The sequence below is a fragment of the Rhinoraja longicauda genome, chromosome 15 (genome assembly GCF_053455715.1).
Source record: "Rhinoraja longicauda isolate Sanriku21f chromosome 15, sRhiLon1.1, whole genome shotgun sequence".
NCBI lineage: Eukaryota > Metazoa > Chordata > Chondrichthyes > Rajiformes > Arhynchobatidae > Rhinoraja > Rhinoraja longicauda.
This window is the reverse complement of record NC_135967.1, coordinates 26,948,839-26,972,626: the sequence shown is the minus strand read 5'-3', so window position 1 is coordinate 26,972,626 and position 23,788 is coordinate 26,948,839. Positions and strand designations below refer to the sequence as shown.

The 23,788-nt window shown below is 43.1% G+C and overlaps 1 protein-coding gene across 1 annotated transcript in view; it reads left to right on the top strand.

Moving 5' to 3' along the window:
* sytl4 (synaptotagmin-like 4) overlaps positions 1-23,788 on the top strand; it is a 58,729-nt gene that overhangs the window by 5,001 nt on the left and 29,940 nt on the right. The window contains exon 2 of the mRNA XM_078412344.1: positions 22,797-23,311. Coding sequence (XP_078268470.1) covers positions 23,193-23,311 — 119 coding nt within the window. The 5' untranslated portion in view covers positions 22,797-23,192. The remainder of the gene's footprint in view (positions 1-22,796; positions 23,312-23,788) is intronic.

The following is a 23,788-nucleotide window of genomic DNA, read 5'->3' as shown; positions in this document are numbered from 1 at the left end:
GCAATAAACTGGGTGAGGCCATGATTCATGTCCAGCCTACATTTTGGTGTTTATAACTTTTCCTCTTTTGTTTTTTTTTTGATGACCATCAATTTATCATTGATTATTCAACGCCTTTTATAGCAGTATTGCCCTAGGTTCAGGAAACACAAGATCAAGTGAATCCCTGGAGATAGAGCATTGAGGAGTGCACTTAAGAAGGAAATTAGGACAGAAAAGGGGCAGGAGATAGCTCTGGCAGATAAGATTAAGGAAAATCTTAATATATTTTATAAATATAATAAGGGAAGAAAGGTAACTAGAGACAGAAGAAGACACCTCAGAAACAAAAGTGGCCATTCATGAGTGCAGCAGCAGGAGATGAGCAAGGTTCACGTGAGTATTTCTCCTCCATTTCTATTGTGGAGATAGAAATGAAGACTAGGGAACTTGGGGCAGGAAATGGAAATGTCTTGAGGACTGTCCATATTATATTCGAGGACGTGCTGGATGTCCAATGATGTATGAAGGTAGATAAATCACCTGGGCCTGACCAGATATATCCAAGGACACTGTGGGAAGCTAGAAAAGAAATTGCAGGAGCTCTGGCTGAGATATATGAATCATTGTTAGACATGCGTGAAGTAGAAGGTGACTATTGTTTTGCTCTGTTTAAGAAGGGCTGCAAAGAAAAAACATGGAACTATAGACCATTAAGCTGTAGTCATAATCTACATGGAGTTCTGATAGCCATTTTAAAAGGTTCTGGATGGTAGACTGCTCTGGAAGGTCAGCTTGCACGAGATCAAGAGAGAGTTGGCTAACTGGATACAGAATTGGCTTCTTGGTAGGAAACAGAGTGGTGGTGGCAGGTTGTATTTCACACGGGAGGCCTGTGATTCCTGGTGTGCCTCAGGGATCGGTGCTGGACCCAATGCTGTTCATCATCTATATCAACGATTTGGATGAGAAGGTACAAGGCACAATTAGTAAGTTTGCAGGTGACACTAAAATAGGTGGTATTGTTGAGAGTGAATATGGTTACCTAGAATTACAGCGGGGTCTTGATCAGCTGGGTAAGCGGGCCAAGGAATTGCTAATGGAATTTAATTCAGATACTTGTGAGCTGTTGCATTTTGGGAAGTCAAACCAGGGCAGGACCTTCACAGTGAACAGTAGGGATCTGTGGAATGTTGTAGATCAGAGAGATCTTGAAGTACAAGAATTATCAGTAGGGTAATTGGGTATAGAAATTGAGACACAAAAGGCAACAAAGTGCAGGAGTAAGTCAAACGGTTAGGCAGCATCTCTGGTGAATGTGGGTATTTAGTGTCTCAACCTGAAATGTTAGCTATCCATGTTCTCCAGAGATGCTGCCTGACCTGCTGACATTCCAGCACTTTGTGTCCTTTTCTGTATTAACCAGCATCTGCATTTCATTGTTCCTATTCTATGGAAATTGAGATGCTAAATTGCAGTTGTACATGACATTGGGTAGACCACACTTGTAATAATGTGTTCTGTTTTGGTCCCGCTGGGAAAGATGCCATTAAACTGGAAAGAATGCAGAGAAGATTTATGAGCATGTTGTCAGGACTCGAGAGTTTCAGCTATAGGGAGAAATTATGCACACTTAAGATTTTATTCCATGGAGCACAGAAGGCTGAAAGGTATAAAATCATGAGAGGAATAGATAGGGTGAATGCACAAAGTCTTTTTCCCAGGATAAGGGAATCAAGAACTAGAGGGCAAAGGTTTAAGGTGAGATTGGAAAGATTTAATAGGAACCTGAGGGGTAACTTTTTCACAGAGAGTTGTAACGAGCCACCAGAGGAAATGGCTGAGGCAGATACAATAACACCATTTAAAAGACATTTGGACAGGTACATGGACAGGAAAGATTTGGATGGATGTGGACCAAAACGCTGGCAAATGTAACTAGCTTAGGTGTGGCATCTGGGACAGAATGGACGAGTTGGGCCGATGGGCCAGTTTCTATGCTGTATGACTGACTCTATGTCATAGACTAGGTATAGCATGATCACAACAGTGCTGAATGTGCTTTTATTCTTGTTTCTGTGCTGACAAGACCAGCATCTTTGTGCAGTCCTCAGGAAGCTGGCAGTGAGCTGGCTTGAATTGTTCCATAATAATAGCAGATTTTCAAGGTACCAAGTATCAAACTTCTTCAGCAAATGGCCAAGTCATCTGACGTGCTCCTGTTACTGGCATCACTGGCCTCAATCTTGCTTGTTCTTGGGAGTTCTGATCTTGGCCATTGCAACGATTACTGCTTGCACATCCATCCCACGTGCCAGACTCTTCTGCTTCTGTAGCACTTCCCAGGTAGCAAGCGATTCATGTCCTTAGACTGGAACAATGAACATAGTGCACCAAGAGAGACATATTGAAAACAAAACCCTATGGATACTAACATAAACCACTGCTCAATTATGATATAATGGCCTTATTTAAATGTTTTTTAAAAACTTAAGTAAGTTAAGAGTGTTTTATTGTCATATATTCCATTTGAACACCTGGCTTTCAAACTCTCTGGCCACACAAAATTAGTCATGGCAGTTGTCTACCGCCCTCCCAAACCACACCCATCATTCATTTCTGACTTCTCTGACTTTCTGACCCAGTTCTGTTCTCTCTCCCCCTCAATCCTCCTCCTCGGTGATTTCAACATCCACATGGACTCCACTGACTCCACAATAACCGCTGACTTCACTGAAATACTCAACTGCTTTAACCTCACTCAACACGTAAATTTTCCCACCCATAACCGTGGGCACATTCTGGACCTTGTCTGCTCCACTGGACTAAATCTACATCACCTCTCTGGCTCCGACCCCACCCTCTCTGATCACTTAGCCATCACCATGTCCGTCAACATTCCCACCCCAGCTCCAAAGCAAAAACGCAAAATAAACTTCCGCAAGCTGAACTCTGTTTCACCTACCTCGCTCTCATCCTCCCTCTCTGAAATAATGTCCGCCTCTCCCTTCGTTGACCTCCACAGCCCCTCTGACCTCACTGACTACTACAACCGCACTCTCTCCTCCTGCCTCGACCAGCTTGCACCTATAAAAACCAAAACAGTTTCCTTCACCCACTCTGCTCCCTGGTTTACCCCTGAACTCCGCGTGATGAAAACTCATGCCCGTCAACTTGAAAGACTCCGCAACAAAACAGGTCTCACAATTCACTCCCAAGCCTACAAAGACCACATACAGCACTATAAAGATGCCCTCTCCCATGCCCACTCCACCTACTACTCTCAAATAATTCACTCTGGCTCCGGAAACCCCAAAACACTCTTCTCTACAATAAACAAACTCCTCAGCCCCCTGGACACCATCTCCCAATCATTCACAGTTGACAAATGCACCACTTTCCTTTCATTCTTCCAAAGCAAAATAGACAACATCTACAGCACCTTAACCACCAACGCACCTGCTCCCCCTCAAACCACCTGCCCCCCCTTATCCTGTCAGCCCCTGCCTCAGTTCTCCCCAATCTCCACCACCGACCTCTCTGACCTCTTCACAGGAATAAAAACTGCCACCTGCTCTCTGGACCCCATCCCCTCCAGCTTTGTCAAGGCCTGCCTTCCTTCTCTCTCTCCACTTATCACTGCAACAATAAACTCCTCCCTGTCCACTGGCATCGTCCCGCCATCCCTCAAAATCGCTGCTGTCACCCCCATTCTGAAAAAACCTGGTCTAAACCCTGACACCCCAAACAACTTCAGACCAATCTCCAACCTACCCTTTCTGTCCAAAGTTTTGGAACGTGCTGTAGCTTCCCAACTAAAATACCACCTCTCTACCAATAACCTGTATGAAACTTTCCAATCTGGATTCCGCTCAAACCACTGTACTGAAACTGCGCTCCTCAAAATCACAAACGACATTCTCCTCTCCTCCGACGCTGGCAACCTCAACATCCTCATCCTACTTGACCTCAGCGCCGCCTTTGACACCATAAATCACTCCATTCTCCTCACCCGACTTGAAACCTCCCTTAACATCACCGGCACAGCCCTATCCTGGTTTAAATCTTACCTCTCTGACAGACACCAGTTCATCTCCATTAACAACTGTAAATCCCCCACCGCTCCCCTCCCCCAAGGTGTCCCCCAAGGCTCAGTCCTTGGCCCCCTCCTCTTCATCCTCTACCTGTTCCCCCTTGGTCAATTAATCCGCCGTCATGGTCTCAACTTCCACTGCTTCGCCGATGATATCCAGCTCCTCATCTCCACCAAGTCAATCTCCTCCACCACACACTCTACACTGACAAACTGCATTACTGAAATAAAATCTTGGCTTCAATCAAACTTCCTCAAACTCAATTGCAACAAATCTGAAATCATCATCATTGGTCCAAAAATGCTCACCAAATCCACCCAAAACTTCATCCTCAACATTGATGGTCTCCCAGTATCCACCTCACCTCACATCCGGAATCTTGGAATCATCCTTGATCAAACCCTCTCCTTCGACAAACACATCAAACACATCACAAAGACAGCCTTCTTCCACCTCAAAAACATTGCCCGTCTCCGTCCATCCCTCTCCTCCACAGCTGCAGAAACCCTCATCCACGCCTTCATCACCTCCCGTCTGGACTACTGCAACAGCCTCCTCTATGGCGCACCCTCAAAAATCATCAATAAACTTCAATACATTCAAAACTCCGCTGCCCGTCTACTCACACACACCTCGATCCGTGACCATATCACCCCCGTCCTTTATAAACTCCACTGGCTCCCCATCCCCCAGAGAATCCAGTACAAAATCCTCCTCATAACCTACAAAGCCCTCCATAACCTGGCCCCATCCTACCTGACCGACCTCCTCCACAGGCACACTCCCACCTGCACCCTCCGCTCTGCCGCTGCCAATCTCCTATCCCCCCACATCCGGACTAAACTCAGATCCTGGGGGGACAGGGCTTTCTCCATCGCTGCTCCCACCCTATGGAACTCACTACCCCAAACCGTTAGAGACTCCCCCACACTCACCACATTCAAAACATCGCTGAAGTCTCACCTGTTCAGTACTGCCTTCAACCACTGAAGGTCACCTCACCTACTGTCTCCTTTCTCTGTTCATTTATTTATTTACTTATTTATCTATTTATTAATTTCCCTATGTTCTCAAAATCTCTGTAAAGCGTCTTTGAGTATATGAAAAGCGCTATATAAATAAAATATTATTATTATTATTATATATTCATATATATTCATATATTCTGTAAAATATAAACAAACAAAAACATCACAAGGTAAAATAATAATGCTCCCAAGTCTATATAGTTCAGAGCCTATTTGGAGGTATGTTTAATAGCCTGATGGTTGTATGGAAAAAGCAGCTCCTGAACCTGGACTTTACAGTTTTCAAGCTCCTATACCTTCTTCCCGATGGCAGGAGTGAAATGAGATCATGGCCAGGATGCTGGTTGCCTTTTTGAGACAGCAACTCCTGTAGATCCCATCATTGGTGGGGAGGTCAGTACCCCATAATGGACTGGGCACTGTTCACTACTTTTTGCGATCTTCTTTGTCCCTGGGCGTTCAAGTTGCTGAACCAGGCCATGATGCAACGGTTCAATATGCTCACTGCTGTACCTCTGTAGCAGTTCAAGAGAGTATTATGAAGTTGATTTACTCCAGAAATGAAGATGCGAGCTGACCATAATAAATTACCAAATTGATAAAAATTAATATCTTTTTCCAATTTTCTCTCTCTCACCCGTAGCTCAGCCCCAGTTTGTTAATGTTCATGGTGCAATGCAGATCGAGACTTAAAGATTGGTGATTAAAGTCAAGAGAATAGAGAGAAACTTGCATGTAATGACATTCCTTTGTATTTCTTGCACTGGTCTTTCTAACGGGTACTGCTGGAAAGTTTAAGAAAAGCTGTAAAAAAAGTGGTGCACATTGTAAACAGTAGGCTCATATGCTAAATGTGTAAGAGTGAGCTAATTAATTCCTATAAACCACCCTGAATGCAGTGTGCCAAGAGTGACAAATCTTGAACTGATCTGTTTGTGGGATTACTCAACTTTATGGTAATGTTATTGAGTCATTCTAGTTGATGGAAAATAAAGTCCCCATCCCAGAGTATATTATGCACCCTCGCTACTCAAGAGTACTTCTTCCAAGTAATGCTCAATATAGAGGAGCAGCAATTATTACCTGCAGTAGTTGGGTAGGTGATAATGTGAAGGTTTCTTCACCCATCTTTAATAATCCCAATGACACTGTATGGGTTCAGACTGAAGAAGGGTCTCGACCCGAAACGTTACCCATTCCTTCTCTCCTGAGATGCTGCCTGACCTGTTGAGTTACTCCAGCATTTTGTGAATAAATACCTTTGATTTGTACCAGCATTTGCAGTTATTTTCTTACACTACCTGTATGAGTTCCTGATTCCATGTGGAACATTCCCAGATCGACGCTCACAAAACAATGTACTATTGCAGAACCTGTAAATGGAACACGGCATACTTGGGAATGGACATGGTGACATTTGGAACATGGGCTGAAAGGTATGCTTTTTTGAGTAGCTCTGTGCTGAACTGGCCTCTGGAACAATTCTTCCACATTTAGCAAGCAAAGGTTCACAGATAGACACAAAAAGCTGGAGTAACTCAGCGGGGCAGGCAGCATCTCTGGAGAGAAGGAATGGGTGATGTTTCCGGTCGAGACCTTTCTTCAGACTGGTTAGGGATAAGAGAAACAAGAGATATAAACGGTGACACCTTCGCTCAGCCCGCCTGAACCAACCTGATTGGTTGGACATGTTAGAGGCAGGAAACATGTTCCCAATGTTGGGGGAGTCCAGAACCAGGGGCCACAGTTTAAGAATAAGGGGTAGGCCATTTAGAACAGAGATGAGGAAAAACTTTTTTAGTCAGAGAGTTGTGAATCTGTGGAATTCTCTGCCTCAGAGGGCAGTGGAGGCCAATTCTCTGAATACATTCAAGAGAGAGCTAGATAGAGCTCTTAAGGATAGCGGAGTCAGGGGGTATGGGGAGAAGGCAAGAACGGGGTACTGAATGAGAATGATCAGCCATGATCACATTGAATGGCGGTGCTGGCTCAAAGGGCCGAATGGCCTACTCCTGCACCTATTGTCTATTGATCTCCCGGTTGCTGGACACTTTAATTCTCCTTCCCATTCCTACAGACCTTTCTGTCTTCGGTCTCCCTCATTGTCAGAGTGAGGTTAAACGCAAATTGGAGGAACAGCATCTCATATTTCGCTTGGGCAGCTTGCAGCCCAGTGGTATGAATATTCATTTCTCTCACTTCAGGCAGCCCCGGCATTCCCTCCCTCTCTCTATCCCTCCATCACCTGTCACGAGCTTCTCATATTCACCCTACAAACAGCTTACAATGAATGGCCTGTTTCCTTGATCATCGTTACTTTTTTGCATATCTTTCATTCATTGTTCTTTATTTCTCCATATCACCGTCTATATCTTTCGTTTCCCTTATCCCTAACCAGTCCGAAGAAGGGTCTTGACCCGAAATGTCACCCATTCCTTCTCTCCAGAGATGCTGCCTGTCCTGCTGAGTTACTCCAGTTTTTTGTGTCTATGGTTTAAGCCAACATCTGCAGTTCATTCTTACACAAAAGTTCACAGATGTTCTTTGTCCAATATTCATCCGAACTTTGCCAAATGGCCTAATTCTGCTCTTACACCTTATGAACTGTAAATATTTAATTTGGATTGAAAGTGTTTTGTTTATGTGTTATCATTGATACAATGTGAACATCATCGTGCCAACAGGAAAAAAAATGCATTTTACTTGCCAACATTGTAAATCATGACATTTAATTGATTCTGTGATAGATATATGCAATACAATGAATTAAATGGCTCCTTCCTTCCCCAAAGGCTGTTTGTTGGTAAATTGAGAACAGTTTTGGTAGCTGCGGATTAATTTATTCCAAGCCCACAAATAAATTAGAACATGTGTAATGGATCTTAAGCACTCACCAATGTTCCATTAATCAAACTGCTGGAGGAACTCAGCAGGTCAGGCAACATCTGTGAAGGAAAATGGACAGTTAATGTTTTGGGTCGAGATCTTTCCTCTGGACTCCAGACTCCAGTATCTGGAGTCTTTTGTGTTTCTATTAATCAAGATTGTTTTTTTGTCAGGGCGTTACTTTTAGCAGTATGAATAGTTTCCAAGCATTGACACCACAGGAAAAAATAAGATCATTTAAATTCACCATAGAAAAAGTCAGAATATTTGACTGTTTGGAGTGTAGAAGGATGAGCGGGGACTTCATGGAACTTACCGAATAGTGAATGGCCTGGATATGGAGAGAATGTTTCCACTAGTGGAAGTCTCTAGGACCACAGGCCATAGCCTCAAAATAAGAGGATGTGCCTTTAAAAAGGAGATGATGAATTTCTTTTGTCAGAGAATGGTGAATCTATGGAATTCATTGCCACAGAAGGCTGTGGAAGCCATGTCAATTAAGGCAGAGATTGATAGATTCTTGATCACCATGGGTGTCGGGGATTACAGGGAGAAGGCAGGAGAATGGGGTTGAGAGGGAAAGATAGATCAGCCATGATTGAATACAGAGTATTGATGAGCCGAATGGCCTAATTCTGCTCTTATACCATTGGAACTATGAATATTTAATTTGGATTGAAAGTCTTTTGTTTATGTGTTATCATTGATACAATGTGAACATCATCGTGCCAACAGAAAGAAAATTGCATTTTACTTGGCAACATGGTAAATCATGACATTTAATTGATTCTGTGATAGATATATGCAATGCAATGAATTAAATGGCTCCTTCCTTCCTCAAAGGCTGTTTGTTGGTAAATTGAAAACAGTTTTGGTAGCTGTTTAAGAACACATGTAACTTATTGCACCAGAAATATAAAACCTCTTGGCATCAAAAGAAGAAAAATAATAGTCATATATCTTAATGTTCGTAATTTGTGTGAGGTATTTTTGTCGTCATTGTAGATGTCTTTTTGTTGTTTTATATTTAGTTGGAAATTTTTAGGTAGCATTTGCGGCATGCCAACGCCATGATGAGAATTAAATAGAACTGCAGCTTTGTAAAAGCTTTGCTTAAATAGCTTTATTTTAAAATATTTTTTCCACTATGAGTATTATGGACAGTATTGGTTTCCTTACGTTTCCAAGGTTGTATTTGGCTTGGAGGGATGGGGTAAATGTTCACCAGATTGGCTTCAGGAATGCCATATGAGAAAAGAATGAGTGGACTCTGTCTGGCTCTAGATTTTAGAAGAGTATCATGTGATCTCATAGAAACCTACAAAATTCTTACAGGAACTGTCGGCTGGATGTAATGAGGATGTTTCTCGTGACAAAGGAGCTCAGACTCGGGGGTCAATATCAGATTAAAGAATAGGCTGTTAGAATTGACAGATGAGGAGGAATTTCTTCAGAGGGTGGAAAATCTCTGGAATTCACCCGAGGATTGTGCAAGCTCATCTGTACTAATCATTCAAAACAGAGGTTGATAGAATTCTGGGTTTTGAGGCAATTAAGAAATAAGGGGATCGTGCAGGAAAGTTACATTGAGATGGCAGACCAGTCATGGTATGAATAAAAGGCAGAGCAGGCACAAAGGACGCAATGGCTTCGAGTCCCATTTCATATCATATCATATCATATATATACAGCCAGAAACAGGCCTTTTCGGCCCACCAAGTCCGTGCCGCCCAGCAATCCCCGTACATTAACATTATCCTACACCCAATAGGGACATTTAAAAAAAAAAAAAATTTTTACCCAGCCAATTAACCTACATACCTGTACGTCTTTGGAGTGTGGGAGGAAACCGAAGATCTCGGAGAAAGCCCACGCAGGTCACGGGGAGAACGTACAAACTCCTTACAGTGCAGTACCCGTAGTCAGGATCGAACCTGAGTCTCCGGCGCTGCATTCGCTGTAAAGCAGCAACTCTACCGCTTTGTTCTTTATATTCAGTTGCAGCTAAGGCAAGTTTATTTCCTTTTATAATACTGGGTCTTGGCTTCAGTCAGTGGTCTGCGTTGATAGTTGATTTATACTGGGTTGTTTTTATTGGGTTACATTGTTTTCATGATTCTAGTCATTTGGTTTTGTCTTCCCTTTCAATCGCCACTTACCCTGATGCTTACAATGAGGTTAAGTTTGGATATGCCTCAAAAATGTGATAGATGTCTTCTCATAATCATTGGTTTAGTTTAGAGATACAGCGTGGAAACAGGCCCTTCAGCCCACCGTGTCTGCTTTGACCGTGATCCCCTCACATTAACGCTATCCTACACCCACTAGGGACAATTTTATATTTACCAAGCCAATTAACCTACAAATCTGTACGTCTTTGGAGTTTGGGTGGAAATCGAAGATCTCGGAGAAAATCCACGCAGGTCACGGGGAGAATGTACAAACTCCGTAAAGACAGCGCCCATAGTCGGGATCGAACACGGTCTGCAGTGCAGCATTCGCTGTAAGGCAGCAACTCTGCTGTTGCACCACCATGACCGCCCATCATGAAGCTCACTGTCATTTCCTGCCCTATTTTGTACTTGATAATGTATCGGAGAGCTCCAATATCCATCATGTATCTGCACAGTGGATAGAATAAAACTAAAAAAAATTGATACCTGGTGACTTATAAATCACTAGAAATAATATTATAAGACATTGGAGCAGAATTAGACTATTCGGCTCATCAAGCCTGCTCCACATTTCAATCATGGCTGATCTATTTTTCCCTCTCAATCCCATTTCCTGCCTTCTCCCCGTAACCTTTGACACCCTTGTTAATCAAGAACCTATCCATCTCTGCCTTAAAAATACCAATGACGGCCTCCACCGCCTTTGGTGGCAATGATTTCCACAGATTCACTATACTCTGGCTAAAGAAACTCCTCCTCATCTCCATCCTAAAGGTACATCTTTTTATTCTGTGGCTGTGCCTTCTGATCCTGGATTCTCCCACAAGTGGAAACATCCTCTCCACATCCACTCGATCTAGGCCTTTTATTATTCGATAGGTTTCAATGAGATTCCACCCCTCATCCTTTTAAATTCTTCCCAGTACAGGCCAATAGGCATCAAGCATTCCTCATACGTTATCAATCATCCTTGGGATACTCGTAAACCTCCTCTGGACCTTCTCCAACACCAGCAGATGTGTGGGAACAGCTCCATCCAAGACGGTGAGAAATTGCAACGAATTATGGACGCAGCCCAGACCATCACACAAACAAACCACCCTACCATTGACTCCATCTACGCTTCACGCTGCCTCAGGCATAAACAAGGGTGAGCCTCACCCACGTTATGTCCTCGTGGCCCATGTTTAGACCAAGTGGAAGTCTGGCAGCTCCTAATTTGAAGTATCATTTAGGCTGCTTAATCCCACTGTTGAGATATTGTCCTATACGACCAGTTGATTGCAAAGGTAAACTGCATCATAAACCACCACCTTCTGATGAAAAGAAAAGGTCACCCAGTGAAACCCCACCCTTTCATTTTGCAACGTTGTTATACACAAATATACTTGCTAAGATTTTAGTTATGCTACAGGATTGTAACTACTGAGCAGAAAAGGATGGATCCATCGTCCATGGCAGAGTAATTTTTCAACAATTTTTTTCCCCTCTTCTCCCTCTCGTATCACGATATATTATATTTAGTCAAGTAACTTGTATTTTTTTCATTCTGTAGACATTCAATATATGGGACTGAAATATACAGAATAGAAATTGTGCATTGCAGCATTAAAGGTATATGTTAAAAAATCATAGATTTATAAAACACGGAAACAGGCCCTTCGGCCCAACTTGTTCATGCAGACCAAGTTGCTTACCCAAGCTAGTCCAAGCAAGTCCCACTTGCCTATGCTTGGCCCATATCCCTCTAAACCATTCCAACCCATGTATTTGTCAAACTGTTCTTTTAAAAGTTGTGATTGTACCTGCCACTACTAGCACCTCTACTGGTTGCTAGTGCCACATACCCATTTTTGTGTGGATAAATTTCCCCCTGGGTCCCTTTTAAATCTTTCTCCTCTCAACTTAAATCTATTTCCTCTAGTTTTAGAATCCTCAACCTCGGGAAAAGCACTGGGATGATTCATCTCTATGCCCCATGATTTTATTTACCTCTATGTCACCCCTCAGCCTTCTCCACATCATGGAAAAGTGCCTCAGCTTATCCAGTCATTCCTTATTACTTGAGCTCTCCAGTTCTGCTAACTGGAGATTTTCTGGAGATGTGAATCTTTTCTGCATCCTTTCCAGCTTAATGACATCCTTCCTGTAGCTAGATGGCCTGTATTGCACAATACACCAAATGCGGTCGCATCAACATTTTGTATAGTTGTATATGATGTCCTAACTCTTCTATCCAATGCCCTGACTGATGATGGCAAGCATGTTAAAATGTCTCCTTCACCAGTTTCAGGAAACTATGTACTTGTACTTGTATCCATCGATCTCTATGTTCTGAAAAAAGTCTCCAGGGCCCTGCCATTTAAGATTTGACGACTGGGTGGAACTGGAAGAGCTGGTTCATTTAGACTAATTCTCATAATTATACAATTCCTTTCTCAACAGTTAATTTGATTTTGTTTCTTATTAACTCAATTCATGTCAAAGTCAGGTCCCTTAAAACATAGAAAATAGGTGCAGGAGAAAGCCATTTGGCCCTTCGAGCCAGCACCACTATTCATTGTGATCATGGCTTATCATCCATAATCAGTATCCCATGCCTGCCTTCTCCCCATATCCCTTGATTCCGCTAGCCCCTAGAGCTCTATTTAACTTGATTATAAATTTCCCTAAAGGATGGAGGTATCATTCCATATCCAGTCATTTAAATTCCAGTTTGTCTGTTAAATGCCTCAATTGCATCATCTCACCCACACTCTTTAGAGATCAGACATACAATGCAGAAATGGGCTCTTCAGCCCACCGAGACGGTGCCAACCAACAACCAGTCTGTACACTAGCACCCTCCTGCATACTGGCAACAAAGCCGATTAACCTATAAACCTAAACATCTTTGGAGTGTGGGAGGAACCTGGAGCACCCGGAGAAACCCCAAGAGGTAGAAAGTACAAACTCCGTACAGACAGCACCATAGTCAAGATCAAACCCAGGTCTCTGCCCCTGTAAGGCAGCTACTCTACTACTGCATCTCTGTGCCACCTCTATTTTTGTTCATTTCTGATTTACAAAAAAATCAGGTTACAAATCCTTTTTTAACCCAGGGACAGCTGTGTTTGAAAAAGATGGCAAAGCAGATTGAGTTAACTAATGTTATTGGGATGATAATAAACTAACGTCATTATTAATGCGGAGAAGGCCCTGACTCCACAGTCCCCTGGATAGAAGGGGACTGTGTAGTCTTTAAGTCGTGGGCTGTAGTTAGTCATATAATTAATTAAACTTCCAAAAGATTAGTGGTGAGATTACATAAGAGAGCCATTTATTTAATGATGAAGATTTAATTTCCACAGGGATCTGTTGGATGCAGAGCAAAGATTCAGCTGAAAGCATGGAACGGTAGCTGCCGCCCTAGCTATACTATTTCTGTCAGAGATGCTGCAGCTAGTCCATCAAAGTTATAGCAATCAGGCAAAACCTGCTAAAAATTCATCACTGTAGATGCATGGAAAGGAAATTAAAAATGAACCTTTAGAGTCTGTTTTACCATTCTCTCAAATCACGATTATTCTGTACTTTAACTCCATCTTCCCAGATCCTTCTTTTTGCAGACTGAGATTCACAAAGTGAATTGTAAATAATTTAAATGCATGAACCAGAAGCACCTGGAATTTAACAACAATGAAGAAAAACAGGCAACCGAATAAGTGTGAAGCTCAAGGAAGTTTGGATGATTGATGAGAAATGGCATGCAAAATGTCCAAACACAGTGTCGAGCGAGAGAACAAAAATAATTAAAGTGCTGAATAATTTGGCCAAAACATAAGGGACCGACCGGGATCAGTGGGAGTTCTGCTTGAACTGTACAGCACTCTGTTCAGGCGAATGAGTTCCAGACAAATATTCACTGGGTGGAGTCCAAAGTGAATTATTAGATGAACAATAATAAGAAATATCAACAGGATTTGGCCATCTTATAATAATAATATAATATAATATTCATTTATTGTCATTGCAACGAGTACAACGAAATTAAAAAATAGCCAATCCTGACGGTGCGTACAAACATATATGCAATAAATGCAAAAACAAATAAATACATAAATACAATTAAATACAATTATATTAAGTACAAGATCTTTTAACGGTGTTGCCTAGTGCAAAGGTAGTGTTCAGTTCTCGTATGGCCCTGGGGTAAAAACTGTTTTTAAGTCTGTTTGTTCAGGATTTGATCGACCTGAAACGTCGACCAGAGGGCAGATGAACAAACAGACGGTGGCCGGGGTGGGATGGATCTTTTATTATTTTGCCTGCTCTACTGAGGCAGCGTAGGCTGAACAGGTGCTCCAGGGAGGGCAGTGAGCAGCCGATGATCTTCTGGGCCGTCGTGATGACCCTCTGAAGGGCCTTCCTGTCCTTTTCTGAGCAGCTGGCATACCATGTGGTTATACAGTATGCCAGCACACTCTCGATGGAGCAGCGATAGAAGGACAACATGAGCTTCTCCTGCAGGTTGGTTTTCCTGAGGATCCTCAGGAAGTGGAGTCTCTGCTGTGCCTTCTTTACTGTGGTGATGGTGTTGGTAGACCAGGTAAGATCCTCTGCGATGTGCGTACCCAGGAACCTGAAAGCTGGTACCCTTTCCACACAGACCCCATTGATGTAGAGTGGGTCGTAATCTCCACTGGTTTTTCTAAAGTCAATTATAAGTTCCTTTGTTTTGGAGGAGTTCAGGACCAGATTGTTCACTGAACACCATGCTGCCAGCCTTTGGATTTCATCCCTATAGGCTGTCTCATCTCCTTCTGAGATGAGTCCAACCACAGTCGTGTCATCCGCGAACTTGATGTTGGTGTTGGTGGGATGGGTGGGGGCGCAGTCGTGAGTGTAGAGGGAGTAAAGGATGGGGCTCAACACACAGCCCTGTGGTGAGCCGGTGCTCAGTGTAATGGTGGAGGAGAGGTGAGGGCCTATTTTGACGGTCTGGGGGCGGTTGGTCAGGAAGTCCTTGATCCATTGGCAGATGGTTTGGGAAAATCCAAGGTCGGAAAGTTTGGTGACCAGTCTGCTCGGGATGACCGTGTTAAAGGCAGAGCTGAAGTCGAGGAAGAGCATCCTCACATAGCTCCCCTGGTGTTCAAGGTGGGTCAGTGCAGTGTGAAGAGCAGTGTCGATGGCATCCCCTGTAGACCTATTTGCTCTGTAGGCAAACTGGTGTGGGTCGAAGGTGGGTGGGAGGCTGGCTTTGATGTGCTGCAGGACCAGTCTCTCGAAGCACTTTGTGATGACCGGTGTGAGTGCTACCGGACGGTAGTCGTTAAGACCGCTGATGACAGACTTTTTCGGCAGTGGGATGATTATGGCGGACTTCAGGCAGGGAGGGATGGTGGATTTTAAAAGGGACAGGTTGAAGATTTTTGTGAAGACCTCAGATAATTGGTCTGCACATTCCCTCAGCACTCTGCCCGTCACACCATCGGGGCCTGCAGCTTTCCTGGGATTCACTGCTCTGAGCACGCGCTTAACATCATACTCCTGCACAGTGAAGGTGTTGCTGTCAGGTGCTGGAGAGGGTGTTATGTCTGCCACTGTAGCTTTCACCTCGAAACGAGCAAAGAAACAGTTAAGGTCCTCTGCCAGCGAGGCGTCGCCGTCGGCAGTCGTGCGGTTGCTGGTCTTGTAGTTGGTGATGTGCTGGATGCCTTGCCATACCCGCCGTGGGTCATTGTTGGAAAAGTGGTCCTCAATCTTCCTCTTGTAGGACGCTTTGGCATCCTTGATGCCTCTCTTCAGGTTGGTTCTAGCAGCACTGTATAGAGCTCTATCACTAGACCTGAAGGCGGTGTTACGGTCCTTGAGGAGAGACCTGACATCCTTTGTCATCCAGGGTTTTTGATTGGGATACAACCGGATGCGTTTGTCGACGGTGACATTGTCAACACAGTTTTTGATGTAGCAAAGTACAGTTGATGTGTACTCCTCCAAGTCCTGATCCTCAAAAATATCCCAGTTGGTCCTTTCGAAGCAATCCTGCAGCTGCGAGGAAGCTCCTTCAGGCCATGTCTTCACAGTCTTTATGGTGACTGGAGCTTTCCTCCTGAGTGGGGTGTATGCTGGAGTTAGGAATATGGACAGGTGATCTGACTGCCCCAGGTGTGGTAGTGGTGCTGACCTGAAACCCTTCTTAATATTTGAGTAAACCTTGTCTAGTGTGTTTTTCCCCCTGGTAGCACATCTTATGTGTTGTTCAAGTTTCGGGAGAACTGACTGGTTGAAGTCCCCGGCTATGATGTGGGCTGCTTCTGGATATGTGCTCTGTTGTGAGTTTATTGCACCGAGCAGGTAGCCTAAAGCTGTGCTAACGTTAGCATTCGGTGGGATGTAGACTGCTGTTACTATAACCCCTGTAAATTCGCGAGGGAGGTAAAAAGGCCTGCATTTAACTGTTAGGGACTCCAGATCAGGAGAACAGTGGCTATCTATGATTTGGATGTTAGTGCACCAGCTGTTGTGCACGTAAATGCATAACCCCCCCCCCTTGCTCTTACCGGAGTCGATGTTTCTGTCCCAACGAAACGCTGTACGCCCGGCTAGCTCAATGGCTCCGTCTGGGATAAGTGGATGAAGCCATGTCTCTGTTACTAAGAGAATGCAACAGTCCTCCACGAGTTTGTTTGCTGATATCTGCATTTAGCCTGCAGAATGTTGACCTGATGCAGATTTTGCTGTTCCAAACAAATGTCGTTATGTGTTACAGGTTCACCAGGAGGGACTTATCATTTTTAGGCACGTCTGCTAATCCTGTGTGAAATGGAGTAAACCCCCGATTCTTGGGAGGATTGCAATCGTGTTAATTGAAATTTTGTAAATGAAAAAGGCTGGGATGGAGGGTGGGGTTTGGGGGAGGGGGGTGGAGAGTAGCGCATTACATTTATTTTAATACATCATATTCCTGTCCATTGTGAACGATGTGCTATTCATAACTTCGTAAATCAAAGACACATAGTCAAGTCAAGTCAGGTCAAATTTATTTGTCACATACACATACTCGATGTGCAGTGAAATGAAAGTGGCAATGCCTGCGGGTTGTGCACAAAAAGAATTACAGTTACAGCATATAAATAAAGTTAATAAGTTACTAAACATAGCACAAAAAGTGTCGACAACAATTTAGTCTCTGGGGTTATAAAAGTTGACAGTCCTGATGTCCTGTGGGAAGAAGCTCCGTCTCATCCTCTCCGTTTTCGCAGCGTGTCAGCGGAGACGTTTGCCTGATCGTAGCATCGTGGCATATCCCAAAGAGTTGGCAGCAAGATAGGAAATATTCGTAACTTGAACAAGTGTAGATTGAAAATATCCTTAAAACTATGTTACTGGATTACGTATTGAAGAAGGGCTGGCTGTAATGCATGGATTGCGCAAGGCTAGTTAATTCTGCTGGGGCTTTGATGAGACTGACTGAGAAGAGGAGGAAGTTTGAAAGCCTTCATGTCAACGACAGAAGGTTATGAAACCAAGTGTGGCTTCAGATTGGTGTTGAATGAGCCTTTATGGTCAGGCCTAAACTAAAGAGTGGTCGCTGTATTGGGGTTCCTGGAATGCAGCAGGAACAATATGTAAATATGAGTAACCATCCAGGAGAGGAAGTAAGGTAAGTTGAAGGCTAGCAAACCATTTTAACGCTGATGAACTGTGAGCAAAGCAGATTTCATTTTATGAAATTCATGACCTGTGGCAATTCAGCAATGGAGGCATAGCATGGGTATTCCTCCACATTCAGTTTCTTCACCAAGTGAGATGGATTTATTCCTGGCCACATGTATCTGGGAGCCTCAAGTGAGGGTCAGAGGTGAGGAGGCTGGATATCCTGTGGTGGGTAACTTCCCTCCTGACGTCCCAAAGTCTTTCCACCTTCTATAAGGCACGTCAGCAGCACACTTGCCTGGACTTGAACTTCGTCAAAACACAGGAAAACCTGACACCATCCACGATAAAGCAGCCTGCTTGGTTGATATCCCATCCACCACCCTAAACATTCCCTCCATCAGCAGTGCACTGTAGAACAGTGATAACATCCACAATATGCATGCAGTTCCTTAGCTAGACTCCTCTGACAGCACCTCCTAAACACACAACCTCTACTGGGCAAGTCGAGCAATCAGTTGAAATGCGGCGAGAGGAATGGGTGCTCCTGACTCCTCAAATTGGGGAATGGTAATGCACGATTGGGGAATGGTAATGCACGATTGGGGAATGGTAATGCACGATTGGGGAATGGTAATGCACGATTGGGGAATGGTAATGCACGATTGGGGAATGGTAATGCACGATTGGGGAAGGGTAATGCACGATTGGGGAAGGGTAATGCACGATTGGGGAATAGTAATGCACGATGGTGTTGATGAAGCTACAATTTACTCATCTTTACTAATCCTGTTAGATTATTAAACCACTCCCCACATTACATCCAGGTAAAGCTAGAAAACACCTGCTGCTGACTTCTTTGTCCACCTCTAATCGGATTTACTAGAGCACAACTGGTTTCTGTCCTTGATTGTATTGCAGGATGTTTAATACCTACTGCACTCAAGGGAACAGCATGAACATTCATTGGTGCAGTATTTTGATTTCCTGCCATCTTTTAAAATTTCCCCCTTCTTGATTTGTACTGTCCTCCAAATTCCATCTTTACTGTTGCCCTATAAATACTGAGGTGAATTGTAAGCATTGTCCTATGTTTTCTGATCCATATTGGATATATGAAAAGTGGAATCAAAATGATGACACATCCATGTTAAAACTGTGATTTTATTGCAACCTGTTTTTATTTTCAACCAATAGCCTGCTCTGTACTCTTGTTTGAATCCCGCCTCAGTGGGGCAAATTGCCCACTTTAGAACGACACTTTCAATATGTGGCCTAGAGTCGGAATACAGAAAAACCCAGCTCTTCTGCAGTTTGCAAAGCACCATGCTTTGTGGCAAGTGTTAATCATACCCACATCTATGTATTCAGGTGACGGTTATACCTTCAATATTGATGGCGTAACTCATAGTGAATTGCAACCATTCCTGCTTTTCCTTGTGATAGGGATGTGAAATAAATATTCTTCCAACTAGTTAGACTTTGCTCATGACAACACAAAAGAGGTTCTGAATTTTTGTTTTGTTTTTGTAGTCAATCTGTTCCTAGTCTGTGAAACTGTGCAGCAGTCTGACTCAATGGCAGAGTTCAGATTTTTGGTGTGGATTTCAGATGTTCTTGATTTATGCAAATTATCACCCAGACAAGTTATGAAGCCATATGCCTCTGGCAGCTTAGATCCTGCTTAATTTGGAATAATTTGGTGCCTTGTGGATTCTGATTGCATGCATGCAATCAACTACCCACTTGCCTCCCATTCTACGAATCTAACCATAACTCGCTGACTCCTTTAGATTAGTTTAGAGATACAGCGTGGAAATAGGCCCTTTGGCCCACCGAGTCCATGCCAACCAGCGATCACCCGCATACTAGTTCTACGCTACACACAAGGGACATTTTACAGAAGCCAATTAACCTGCAAATCTGCACGTCTGGGATGTGGGAGGAAACCGGAGCACCCAGAGGAAACCCACATGGTCACAGGGCGAACATGCAAACTCCATACAGACAGCACCCACAGTCAGGATTGAACTCTGGTCTCTGGCACTGTAAGGCAGCACCTCTACTGCTGCGCCACTATGCCGCCCTTCCCTCTTTAAAAAAAAATTGTTTATTGAAAATAATTTTAAAATCTCATCAGCTTCTTCAGTAGAAACGAAGAACTGCAGATGCTGATTAATACACAAACGGGCATAGAGTGCTGGAGTAACTCAGCAGGTCAGGCAGCCTCTTCAATATTTTGACTGGACAGTCAATATTCTGCCTGAATCGTCTTACCGATATAATTTACATGCCTGGTTAAGTCCTATAACTGGACTGCCCAGATTCTAACGGAATTACTCCCAAAAAGACTCTCTGCGGTCTGCTAAATAAGGTATTTGCCGCAAAATTGTTCGAATTCTTTAATAAGCCTTTATATTCACGATAGGTTACTTGAAGTAATGCATTGAAAACTCTTTAATAGCTTAGTAGACAAATTTTAAATGCTTTTTTTGCTTTCTCCCTCCTGCGTAAAGTGAAATTTGTTATTTTTTCACCTGTGTGAGGTTTCGAGCATATTAAGCACGTGGAACAACTCACTGTTCCCCTACTGGAGAGAAATATTCCAAACTTTGAGCAATGCTTTGACCTGAGTTGGTGCTGGGTTCCTCCTCTTTGAAACTAATCTGGGATATTTAATCAGGGTGTTATGTTCATCTGTGCTATGAAATACCTGCTAGTTCACAGAGTGATCTAGCCCACTAAAATGTGTAGGCTACGTAATGTCGCCATGTCTCCTGCATGGTAAATAATGGCAAGGTATTTTTGGTGGCTATTAAAATTAGCCCCTGACAGTCACCTACCTTCAGGTTGACTGCACATCCAACACAAAGAAGGGTCATTGCAACTTGGATGTAGGTCTGGGTGAGTTTGAAGATGGGTCTCGACTCGAAATGTCGCCCATTTCCTTCTCTCCAGAGATGCTGCCTGTGCTGCTGAGTTACTCCAGCACTTTGTGTCTGTCTTTGGATATAGGTCAGTCAGAATCCGCTGAACTCTGATTCCTTGAAACCCAGAACTATTTTGTTCTGTACAAATGTAAGATTCTGAGGGGTATCGACAAAGAGGACGTGGAGACCACATTTCCTCTTGTGGGCAAATCTAGAATCAGGAGTAAGTGTTTAAAAATAGGAGGTCATCCATTTACGGCCGAGATGAGGCAAAATAGTTTCTCTGAAGCTCGCAAATATTTGAAAGTTTTATTTAATAGGTGGTGACAGCAGTCTTTGAATTATTTGAATGGATAGGTAGATACAATCAGTCATTATCTTGAATGAAGGTTTGAAAGGCCAAGTGGCCCTTTCCTGTTCCTAATTTGTTTGTTTGTAACTAAGATTTCAGTTTTGTCTGTCCAGTTGAAAGATTTTTACAAATTGGCTTCTCTTAATAATTAACGTGTGCTAGCGATGTCTGCTAGTAAATCAGTCTCACTCCCAATATCTAAAATCAGAGAACCCCAGATGCCTGTTAATGTGCAAAAGGACGCAAAGTACTGAAGTAACTCAGCGGGTCAGGCATCATCTCTGGAGAACATGGATAGTTGGCGTTTTGGAGCAAGGCCCTTCTTCAGTCTGTAGAAGAAGGGTCTCGGCCTGAAATATTACCTATCCATCTTCTCCGGACCTGACCAGCTGAGTCACTCCAGCACTTTGTATCCTTTTCACTCCCAATATCATCAGGTGTGTGAATCTGATCACGGGGAAAGTGTTCCCAACACTGAGCTCTGATCTCGATGCCTCCTGCTTTCTGTTTAAAATATCTGTCAGAGCGAGGGCCAGCTATCATCATCATTGTCACGGTTACAGCTTCCCAGTTCAAACATATTAATCAGGTTCTTTTGTTGGCTTAAGAAGCAGATATTTATCATGACTGAACAATTAAGGCGTTTGAATTGATGGGCGAAGCCTTGCTAGTGCAGTTTATGTTGATCTTGTGGTTGCCAGTCAGTGCCACTGACAATAGAGTTCAATTTAAATATTACTGCTGAAATACCTGACCAAAATGAGAAGAGGAGTAGAGGTGATAATTATGACTCATTAAGTTTTTTTTTGTTTCTTTTATTATTGTCATGTGTCAGGTACAGTGAAAAGCTTTTTGATGTGTGCTCTCCAGTCAGCGAAAATACATGATTACAATAAAGTAACCCACAGTGTACAGATACAAGGTACAACGATTAGTGCAAGCTAAAGTCCAGTAAAGTCCGATTAAAGATAGTTTGAAGGTCTCCAACGAGCTAGATGGGAGGTCTGGATTGTTCTCTAGTTGGTGAGAGGACGGTTCTGTTGCCCAATATGTAGAGCTCTTTATTATTGATATAATAGAAACATAGAAAATAGGTGCAGGAGGAGGCCATTTGGCCCTTCGAGCCAGCACCGCCATCCATTGTGATCATGACTAATCATCCACAATCAGTGGCCCGTGCCTGCCTAATTATTGGTGAATACATTTTGCATGTTCAATAACAGAATATATTACATCAAAATAATTGCAGAGCAGCTGTTCTGCAAAACATCTTCCCAGAAACATAACTTGCCATTATTAAAATTAGTCCCAAAATATTCTGAACTACAGATTATACACTTTAGAGAAAATCATGTTAAAGATTTGGTCAAATGCTTCAGCAATATGTGAATTTAAGGTTGATTCCAGGAGTTGATTTATTAATGGAGTAATGGAGTAAATCACTTTACTTAAGATATGAACCCTTCCACAGCAATATTTAGGCTTGTCCAAGGTAATGTCTGTATAACTTTGTGTAGAAGTAGTTTATGTTTCACCCTGTATTCAGATAGTTTAAGACTACAATACATTAATTGTTTGTGTACACAATACTAACTGTCGCTTGCTAGAGCAATACACATTCACCTTCATCTTTAGGATAATGAAGTTAACAGCAGGAGTGAGTCGTGTGTATTTTCTGCACGAATAATTGTTCTGGATTTGTTCATTTCTAGGGTCCAATTTCGTGGAATGTTTAAAAGACGAACCAAATTGGAGGTTGTAAATTGAGTTTGCTGAGTGGATGGACAGCAGGATGATGTCAAAGTGGATAACCATCGGTGGACATTCTCATGAGCTAGAGACTTAACACGGACACTGGGGAGCCTCATGAGTTGAAGACTTGATGCAGAAATCAGTCTGGCTCAGAACAATTGCGGTTAGTGAATGCGCAGCATTGTCTACGACCTTTGATATTCCTTTTCTTAGAAAGAATTTAAACACTGAAAGCTTTACATTGAGAGCTCAACACTCGGTTTCAGTTTTGAACATTCTGAAATTTCCTTCCGTGGCCCACACTTCGTAAGGAGGAGATCGTTGCAGTCGGTGACCCTCTGGGTGAATGCGGCATAATGTCCAAACAGTTGGAGTTGATCAACTTGTCATTCCTGACAGATAAAGAGAAGGAAGCAATCAAGAACGTTCTCGTCCGTGATGAGCAGTTGAGGAAACTGGAGGAAAAGCGAATAAGGTACTGTGGAGAGAGGAGATGTTGGGGTAAAACTACTGACTGGCGGAGTAGACTTGATGGGCCGAATGGTCTAATTCTGCTCCCAAAATTGGAGAATTCATTGTTAATACCATTGGGGTATAAGCTTCCCAAGCATTATATGAGGGGCTGTTCTTCTAGTTTGTGTGTGGCTCACTCTGGCAATCGAGTTCCAGGCTTTGTCATTTCTCTTCCAACTTTCTCTCCCCTACTACAACTCGAAACGTCACCTGTCCATGTTCTCCAGAGATGTTTCCTGACGCACTGAATTACTCTAGCATCTGCAGTTCCTTGTGTCTACTGTCCATATTGCTAATACTGTCTAATCCAGGCAGCATTCTGATAAATTTCTTCTGCACCCAAAATCTTGATATTCTTCCAATAATGGGGCACATATTACTCCAAATGCAGCCTCACCAAAATTTTATTAAGCTATAACATGACTTCCTGATTCATATA